Genomic DNA, 10,305 nt, shown 5'->3' with positions numbered 1-10,305 from the left:
GATAGATATATAGTGAGCCATTTTTAACTGAAAAATAAAGTCACAAAATATAGTTTTTTTGTGTTTTTCGACCCTCAAAATTAGCGTATTTGTAAAATGGAAAAATGCAAAACAGTTCAAGATACAAATACTTTTTCAAGGTATTAGGTATTCTTCTTTTGGGCAATACAAGAATTGTTCCTCTTAGGATTGTTTTTTATAGTAACTGACAGTGGTGAGGAAATACCTAAGGTGGGAAGCTTGAAAGGAACAGACAACTGACAGCAAGAGCAATGCTCACACTGAATGCAAATTTTCATGCGAGATAGATCATTCAATGTTCGAGAGGGCGAGCAAGGAGTCGACGTGCACATGTGCACACAAGCAAAACAGCAGGGTGATCTCTACCAATTACATCCCCTTCAGAATTTACTCTTTAATCATTGCTTCTGCTGTATTAAATCTATGGCAGTATATCAGAAACCAAATCGTCTTTGCCAAATTATATTTGACAAGAGAACACTTAATCGAAGGAAAAAAACATTGCAGACATCAGCATTCAATTTCTTGCTGCACAAATGACATGTCTACCTTAGCAAGCTCAGTCCAGGTCGAGGTGTCTGTCTCTGACTCCATCTTAATGAAAATGACATAGACTTTCCCCTCAGAGTCTGGCAGCATCGTGTCCTCACACGGGTTCTTGGTGTGGTCCAGCACTTCTGCCTCCCTGAAATCACAAACTTTGGCTTAATGTCTATCAATCCAAACTTCTCTTAGTTATTCATTTCAATAAATATCATGCTCAGTGTCTCATCTAAATCTCACTCACCGAAGTAGGTTTTGGATTTCCACTTCATAAGCATCCTTCTTTAAGCTGTGAGAACAAGTAGGAAAACACTTGTTCCACTGTTGTTCTTGACTTCCTCGATATCATTAAACCAAGGAATGGCAGGCATTTTATGTCCAGTCTATAAAAGCCTGAGTCATTTGGCTGTACACACCTGTTCACATTCTTCAACTGCACGTGAGGCACTGTGTTGAACTTGTGTTTCTTGAAATATACCTCCTATGTAAAAAAAAAAATAGAAACGAGATGATCAATTTCCGGTAATATGCATTAAAATGAAGTGAATAAACTCGACTAATATTTGAAAGGGATTTCGTTCGCCAAGGTTGCTCTGAGTCCCGCTCTGCCCCTCTGTCGTATGGTGTTTAACAGGGTTCTATTTTGGGGGCCATGCTGTTTTCATTGTATTTGCTGCCCTTAAGTTCCACCCTAAGAAATCATGGTATTTCTTCCCACAGCTATGCGGATGACAGTCAGATTTATTTTCTCCTGAGCAAAAAGGATGAGTTCTCCTTATGACCACTTTTGTTCCGACAAGAGGAACTCAAAGCATGGATGTCATTGAATTTCTTAAATTTCAACAAAAATAAAACAGACATGATAGTATTTGGTCCCAGTGGCCCTTGTACATACCACCGTGTGGACCTGGGCCCCCTTGTGTCAAATCGCATATTCAGTTTAAATTCATCTCTCCTTTTATTATTTATAATTTTATCTGTGGTTTTATTATTCTTGTTTTGGTTGTAAAGTGTCCTTGAGTGTCTTGAAAGGCGCTTATAAATGAAATGTATTATTATTATTATTATTGTTATTATTATTATCTAAATCAAATAGTCTTGAACTTGGGTTTTTAATTGAGCAGTGATTTTAAATTGGACTGGAAAAACGGTACTATTGTTAAATCCAGTTTCTTTCATCTGGCTAATGTAAAGTCCTTCATTTCTCAGCAGCACTTAAAAACAGTAATCTCAGCTCGACTACTGTAATGCACTTCTTTTTTGGAGTCAGCCAGTTCTCCAACAAGCGTGTCCAGTTGGTAGAAATGCTGCTGCTTGCTTCCTAACTAGACCTCGTAAGAGGGAGGCAATTCTGGCTTCCCTTCATTGGCCCCCCCAGTACATTTTACAGTTCATTTTAACATATTTCTATTTGTTTTAAAATCTTTAAATGGCATCGCCCTATCATACCTCTCTGAGCTCCGGTGCCACAGGTCTGCGGACAAGACACTACTGGAGGTGCCAAGGACGAAGCAGAGCATCAGAAAGGATGGAGCCTTTTGTTTTGCTGGTCCTTCCCGCTGCAATGACCTTCCGCGAAATGTTCGGCAAGCCCCCTCTCTGTCCATTTTTAAAACTCGTTTGAAGACACTGGTTTATTCTTTGGCTTTTGACCCAATATGAGACTGACACTGTTCTCTTGGTTTTTGGTGTCTACTCTATACAGTATGTGTTAGCATAATTAATTTGTGTTTTAATTTACCGTTTTCACTTTCTTTTGTTTCTGTATTATTGTTATTTTATGTTATATGTAAAGTGCTTTGTTATAGCTGCAGCTGTTGTGAAACATGCTATACAAATAAAGCTCCATTGCATTGTATATTTCACATCTTACATGAAAATATCCATTCATGTTGAGGCCGATGATGCCAAAGTGGTAGGAGCGGGAAACATCAGGTATGATACACTCTCTGCCCTTCCTCTGCTCTGGCATTCGCATCCACATGTCCCAATCCCACAACTAAAGAGAGACAGATACCAGATCAGCATCACAACAACAAGGCCAACAACACAACCCACTTATTTGAAGTTTTCACATCATCGGCTACCACTGTGTAAATTAAAACACATGTGACACACGTGGTTTATTTCTGCCATTCACTCTGCTTCTGCAACCACACAATTTGAAAATTTTGTCTTGACTGTAAAATCGGCTCCAGTTAATCATCTGATGTCAGTTGTTTTGTCCCTACCAAGTCATCCATAGAGATTAGCGCACATCTTGACATGTGCTATAATTATATTTGATGTTTAATAGAGTTAGTCTCAAGAGTAGGAGCAGCAATAATTTAGTTATCACTCAAAGGGGAAGGCAGAGCAGAATCGTTTGTATTGACTAGCAATATAAAGTATTTTTACATACTTAAATTATTTTCCTTTAAAAACATCTGTCTTCAGATGATCAATAAGAACTTTACAAAATAAACAATGGTTTGCCTCAACTCAACAAAATGCCTTTTGTTTAGGATGAATTACAAAAAAATACAATTAATTGTGAAATCAATTTTGATACTTCCAACCTGTCTGGAAAAACATACCATATTTTCCGCACTAAAAGACGCACTGGATTATGAGGCGCACCTTCAATGAATGGCTATTTTGTAAATTTTTTTCATACATTGAACACTTCATATTATAAGGCGCAATCCACAATGCCTCCACTATATGGTGCTATGCTCCTTCCATTCAACTCGAGAGGCGTACGTTCAACTTGAGAGGCGTTCATGACCGCCTCTGAAAAACGTAAATTAACTATTACTGTACTTAAATGAAACTACAAAAATTGAAAATAATGCATCAAAACAGAAAATCAAGCGAGGAAATCACAAAATAAATTCTATATCACCCCGACAGAATTTATTTTGTGATTTCCTCGCTTGATTTTCCTCGTGGTTTCATTGAAGTAATAATTAATTTACGTTTTTCGGAGGCGGCCATGAACGCCTCTCGAGTGGAACGGAAGAAGGCACGAAGACATACAGTACCTGTATTTGTTGAGACTGTGAAAACCATTAATAAAGTCTGCATTTTAAAAAAAATAAAACCACAGCTCTCCTTTTTTCAACAAATACCGGTGAGTCTTTGCCCGTCTCCGGGCCTTCTCTTCTGTTCAACTCGAGAGGCGTTCATGACCGCCTCCGAAAAACGCATTGGCATTTCCTTGATCATAGCGCCCCGACGACTACGATCAGATGTCGGTAGTAGTTATTTATTCCTTTGTTGTGTATTCACAAATGATGAATATAAATATAAATTCTGTAGGGGTGTCTATAGAATTTATTTTGTGATATCCTCGCTTCATTTTCAGTTTTGATGTGTTATTTTCAATTTTCGTAGTTTCATTGAAGTAATCATTAGTTTACCTTTTTCGGAGGCGGTCTTGAACGCCTCTCGAGTCGAACGGAAGAAGGCATGTAGACAGACAAAGACGTACCTGTATTTGTTGAGACTGTTTTAAAAAATGAACACCACAGCTCTCCTTTTTTCAGAGCTGCAACAAAAACTTATTTAATAAAGCAGCGACACAGTGCACTGAACCAACAGCAAGTTACAACATTGGAAGCATGTCTCCAGGAAGGAGCCATCTTGGAGTCGATGTATTACCGTAATGACTATACAAAAGACGCACCGGATTTTAAGGCACTCGGAGAGTTTTTAAGAAAATTGAAGACTTTTTGGTGCGCCCGATAGTGCGGAAAATACGGTAATTTCTTTCAACAAAAACTCAGAAAAGGCTTACAAGCACAAACATTATTAGATTTAAATAAGAGTTTTCATTTAAATTATATACAACTGCAGAACACAAACAACAATTATCTGACTGAGCTGGCACAATGACTACTGGTGGAAGCCAGATCAAAGCAGAGGCGATTGCTCTATGACTGCAAGGGAAGCTCAGCTTCCCCTAAAATGTCCAAAAATAAGTGATCAAATACATGTGTGTACATACAATTGTGTGTACGTCATTGACTAAATATGCGCTACAACGCGCTCAACTTTTTTCCGAATCAGGTTCTTATTACTGGTTACGACGCGAATCTTCTCATTCATTCCCGCAGCTTCACTGTGCTTTAAACTGCGTGGACGCTGAGCGTCTACAGCGCGGACGCTGAGTGTCTCAAGAGTTCAGTGTAGGTTGTCCTAATGCATTGAAACGAGACGAGTCATTGGATAAATGCTGGTTTTGTCCCGCCCATTGGACACTCAGCGTCTCTGGGAGTCTATGGACAGTGGGCGTTTATGGGGTGGCCCGGACGCTGAGCTTTTCTGCATGATGATTGGATGATCTGTCTGAGGCTGAATCTCTTTTGGATTGACAGCAAAATGAGCCAATCACCGATCTTTTGGTGTAGGCATCGTGAGAGCATTTTTCAATTTTCATTCTGTGTTGAACTGGCGACTTCTTCTTATCATCTGAGCGACACTCTCTTTGTTGAAAACGACTAGCGACAAAATAATCTTTCGTTTCTGGTGGGTTTTATTGTGGTTGCTGTAGTTGTAGCACACTAGTTAAGTCCCTGGAAAAGACGCCTTGTTGGTATGACAGGGTCACAGATAATTTTCTTGAAAATGAATGGAGAGTAGAATCCACGTGTAAATAAACGGACACATTTTCTGATGTAGGCCGGAATTGAGCTTCCCCTCCTCGACAGACCAGCATCCGCCACTGGATCAAAGGTATGGTAATACACATATCGCTGTACAAGTAGAATCACCAATGCAAACTTAGGTACCAGAGTGACTTAAGTACACTTAACCCAGAGAAAAGAAGAATCCTGCACCTTCTCAGGTGTTGGCCATTTTGGCTCCAGTTCATCCTTATAGAGGCTCTTTTTCAGGACCCACCCCAGGCCAGGCATATTCTCCACTCTGTAGAGCAAAGCGGGATCTTCTGCTGTGTGTTCATAGCCCTTCAGAACACAAAGATATATGAAGCGACTGATGACAACTAGTTAGAATGTTGTACCTACAAGTGTATATTTTGTGAACCAGAGTATCCTCAGTACGTTGCAACCAATAGACTAAAAATGGTAGATCCCAGTCACTTCTGTATGACTGTCCAAACTTGAGTTTGGACAGCCATAGAAAGGAAGGCCACTTAAGCAGCCATCTCGTTACCTCTGCGTCCCGCGTCCTAGACGCACAATTTTCCTGCGGGACACACAGTTCTAAATAATGTGCGTTTTTGGGACGCAAGGAAATTTCTCAGTCAAAACAAAACAAAAAAAAAATAAAATCACGGCAGGCCTGAGGATTTCACGGTAACGACCGTTACAGTGTCAATTCCGTGGCGTCATTTTGACGGTACCGAAAAATCGTTTCCCATAAAAGTCACCGCACATGAGTTGACTGTACGCGATCGAATCTCTCCTGTGTGATCAACGCAATTTCACTGTGCCTGTATGTGTGTTTGTGGTGTGGTGTGTGAGTGTGTTTCTTCTAATTTACTTTTGTTTTGTTTTGTCTTCAGTGTGGGGGGGCGGAACGGATAACGTTATGTGTGCATGCGAGTTGCTCTTTTAGTCCGCAAACTGAGAAATCGCACGGATGACAGTTTGAGATGCCGGCGAAATAAAACACACAAAGGTCCACTAATTACGACATTTAACAAATGGGAATGCCAGTCTGATTTTTATTATGAATCGTCCGAAGGGCGTATCACTAAACTCACCTGTGACGTATGCACACAACACGAGAGCGAGATACGACGGGAGGCACGATTACGAGGCAAGTTGGTCATTAGATCTATAGGCTAATCGCTATGAAAAACATTTAACAGTCTTGGTTATTCTATAATTTACTGGTTGTAGCATGGTAACTTTATGAATAAAACATTCGTCACAAGGGGTAGTAATGCTAATGTTAACTGTCGGTAGAACTAACAATGACTTGTGGTAGATTCTTTCATTAAATTGATAGCAGATTACACATGCATTGTCTTGGGAAGAGGATGTCAAGCCACACCAATACTTACCTGTATTAATGATTACCAGTAAATTAATCTTTGCAGTGTGAGACTGGAAAAAAATACTCTGATTTTGTGGTATGCTGTATTCATAATGCCACATGAGTACAACATATTTTGATCCATTTATTTTGTTGAATAAACCTAGAGTACACAGCTGCCGAAGTAATGTTAATTGTTAATGCATAGTTTTCAAACATTTACCCTTGAAACATACTTTTGAGTATCAGAATTCTTGATTAAGAATATCAGTCAAAATAGAAAAATGGGTTCCCTGGATGAACATTTACAGAACCCAAAATTAGTTACCGTGGTTTCCCATTGGGTAATCCGACGGAACCGAAAAACGGTTACCGTGAATTTCCTCGGGCCTGCTACGGTGCATCTTTTTTCCCGCAATGATCACAGTTTGACAATCGCCACCATTGTTGTTTTGATTTCACGTTAAGTAATCTCGCGTGACAAGATTTCCGTTCTCACGAGACAAGATTGGCGAGATCGGCCTTCACCTCTCGGAATCAGACGATTGCCAAGTTGTGTAACATTAAAACAAGTGTTGAGAACAAGTGTTGCAAAAGTTTATTGCGGAGATATAACAGAGGAAGCAGCTAAAGTTGGATAGTTTTTTGCGATAATAAGTTGACTTTGAGAAAGCCTTGCATCATTGGAAGCAGAGTAAAGAGAGAATTCATGAACTCAAAGACTGAACCATGGGAGGAATATAAGAACCTATTTCTCAGCAAATCTTGTTTGCCTGAATTATTTCAATTTTTGCAGCATTTGTTTATCAGAAGTAAGCTTATTATCAATGTATATTAGTTGTTGTTTGTGTTATTATCATATGCAATTGAATAAGTAGACCATTTCAGAATTCGAAATTTGGGACTCTCTAAATGCAGAACGGGACTCATACTTTTCTGATCAGCGAGTCCCTGGGACTCGCTGGGGTTAAATTGTAAAATTATAACTGCTTAAGTATTTGAAAATACATGGTTTCTATGGTAACTACTGTTTACAAATAAGAGCAAATCCGACATTCTCAGGGTTCTTTGCAAAAAACAGATAACGGTACATCAAAATTAACTATACTAAGTTTTCTTGAAAAGAACAAAGCAGTTTATTCACCTGATCATTCCAGGCTGAGATGCAATACAGGCTGTCATCTTCATCCAACAGATGGATGGTCTGACTCAGGAAGCTAGTAGCACCACCAAGAGCAAAATTGGATTTTCATCAATTATACAACATTTTGCTTTTCGATTATTTACAGTTTTTCAAAACATTACTGAGTTACAGCGCGTAATAAAATACACAGTTCAGTAAATTCAGCAGGTATTCATGCTTACTTTACGGCAGTGTTTCTCAAATAGTGAGGCTCTGTCAAAGGGAGCGCGTTTGACCTCTGGGAGTTTTTTTCCGCGAAAACGTGCCGAATATTGCCATCAATCTACTACTCGTAGCCATTAATCCAGATAGCATCTTTGATTATAAAAAAATCAGCACAAATTATTTTATATATTTTTGTTTTGCTGGTTTAAGTTTTTTGAAATATTGTGCTCTGAGATAATGTTGGTGATTAGTTTCAATGCATTATTAGTTATTGGTTTTATGTAATTTTATTTTTCAGCATCGTATGGTTTGACATGGTCAGTCAAAAAATATTTAATAGTTATTTTTGAATTTCTTTCTTTTTTATTCTCTTATACGTTAATAAGGATACAGTATTATGCAAAGATGTACTTATAACAATATTATAGACAAATGATACTATTTATAGTCGGGTGCGGGGGGGGGGATGTTTTCCTCTTCCGAGGTGGGGCATGACAGAAAATAATTGAGAGCCACTGCTTGAGGGAAACATTCGCTTGTGGTGATTCAACTTGGTGTAGAATTATTATATTAAATGACCAAATATGACCAAGAACATTACATTTGGGTAAGAATGACAAGAATTATAAGATTCATAGTATAGTAGTATATTCGGTAAGAAAACTGAAAAAATATATCTATTTTGACTTGAACATGGTTTAGAAATGTTTTGGATTGCTTTCGAGAAAACACCTCTTACAATAACACCAAACAAGTGTAAAAGGTCAGCCAGCTGTCCAACAAAGGCATGGTTTGAAACTGAACAACAGATGTTCCCCCCGAAACATCTCCTGCCCTCCGATGGACATTTTTTTTAGTTTCATAGTTAAAGGTTCAATGCAATCCAATACAAAACATGGTGTTTTATCAAAAAGCATTTGTGTAATGAACTATAAAGTCAGCTGCATACAAAGTAACACGGCCAAACCCAAATAAACTGTCACGCACTGTGTGGGGTTCACTAACGAGTTTTCCTGCACGGTCAAATGCCATTTTGTTGCAATTCAAAATTATAATTGCAGGTGAACAGTTGAATGGCAATATCGCAGATCTAACAGTCAATCAAAAAACGACATCTGAGCCTTCACAACAAAAACAAATGTTTCCCGAGTATGACGCATAACCCAGCCAACCACTGCTAAGCCAAACCAAAACAATCAAAACAATATATTTTATCGATACTGTTGCTCGGACTGTGGCGGGCCGAAGGACGCTGCATCTTTATGGAATCAACTAGTTGAGAGCAATGTCATAAATACAAATGAATGTCAAGTATGTACAGGTAACATAAAGAGGTTCCAGCACACCTGAAAAAGTCAATGGAGATGTCCAAATCTTCCTCTAACACAATAGCATTTTTCGCCTCCTGGAGGAAATAGGGATAAAAATAATTATAAACTTGAATAAGGTTTCCAAATTTGAATAGAATGAATTTACCTTTTTTCATTTAAAAAAATACATCTTAAATTGACTCACCATAGTATTCAAAATTTATGAAACAAATTCAAATGCCAGTAGTAAAAAAATCAACAATTGGAAAAATTGCTTTTGATTTCAACAAATGAAGAGGAATTCGTTATGTCAACTCAAACAACCCTTTTCAATCAAATACAAAATTATAAGAACAATCATTTGGCGCTTTCCACGACCAAATACACGAATCCATATATAGGACACTTAAAAGACACTGATCCATTTTGTTGGCCGTTCATGTACTGTATAAATAAAGTACTCACTGGGTGTAGGTTAAAAGTTGCTGTCAGACTGGCCTTGTAGTGCTGTGATAAAGAAGGAGAAAATCAACTCAAAGCAAACTGTTAAAGTGTTAGAAATAAGTAATCATTTTTGGGTTGTTTTTTTTTTTTTTTAATACCGCTATCTTTCAGGGAATGGAAAAAAAAGTGCACACAGAGTTGGGAAAATCTCACATTTTTATTGAATTTATTGGCATAACTTATTTTAAAGTTGTGTTGTCACAATACCAACATTCTTACTTTGATAGTAGACCTGCAAAAAATATCTCAAAATACTCGGACAAAGCAATGGTACCGGTAATAATAATAGCGGACATTTAATCAACTTCAGATTCTGTTTTGTATATATTAAAACATTTTAAAAAATATTATAATTCTTGTATTTATTCATTTTAATGAAAAGTAATTTCAGTCCAATGCAATGTTGAGTGTTTACCTGTGACACTCTAGCATTCTTGATGCTGATTGGTGTATGCTGAACTCCCTTCAGTCCAAACAGCGCCACCACATCCATCGGCTCCTGAGACATGCATAAAAAAACTATTTATTGTAAATATCTATTTTATGTGTGTGTATATATATATATATATATATATATATATATATATATATATA

At 37.8% G+C, this 10,305-nt stretch overlaps 1 protein-coding gene across 1 annotated transcript in view; it reads right to left on the bottom strand.

Moving 5' to 3' along the window:
* LOC109523457 (protein O-linked-mannose beta-1,2-N-acetylglucosaminyltransferase 1) overlaps positions 1-10,226 on the bottom strand; it is a 30,264-nt gene extending 20,038 nt beyond the window's left edge. Inside the window, exons 1-9 of the mRNA XM_019882629.1 lie at positions 10,127-10,226; positions 9,673-9,714; positions 9,244-9,302; positions 7,694-7,766; positions 5,385-5,513; positions 2,438-2,563; positions 981-1,045; positions 809-853; positions 571-706 (exon numbers count right to left, since the gene is read on the bottom strand). Coding sequence (XP_019738188.1) covers positions 571-706; positions 809-853; positions 981-1,045; positions 2,438-2,563; positions 5,385-5,513; positions 7,694-7,766; positions 9,244-9,302; positions 9,673-9,714; positions 10,127-10,219 — 768 coding nt within the window. The 5' untranslated portion in view covers positions 10,220-10,226. The remainder of the gene's footprint in view (positions 1-570; positions 707-808; positions 854-980; positions 1,046-2,437; positions 2,564-5,384; positions 5,514-7,693; positions 7,767-9,243; positions 9,303-9,672; positions 9,715-10,126) is intronic.
* Between the last annotated feature and the right edge of the window lie 79 nt (positions 10,227-10,305).

Source organism: Hippocampus comes, unplaced genomic scaffold (genome assembly GCF_001891065.2).
Source record: "Hippocampus comes isolate QL1 unplaced genomic scaffold, H_comes_QL1_v1.1 scaffold384, whole genome shotgun sequence".
Lineage (NCBI taxonomy): Eukaryota > Metazoa > Chordata > Actinopteri > Syngnathiformes > Syngnathidae > Hippocampus > Hippocampus comes.
The sequence above is the reverse complement of the archived record's forward strand: the minus strand, read 5'-3'. Positions and strand labels throughout refer to the sequence as shown.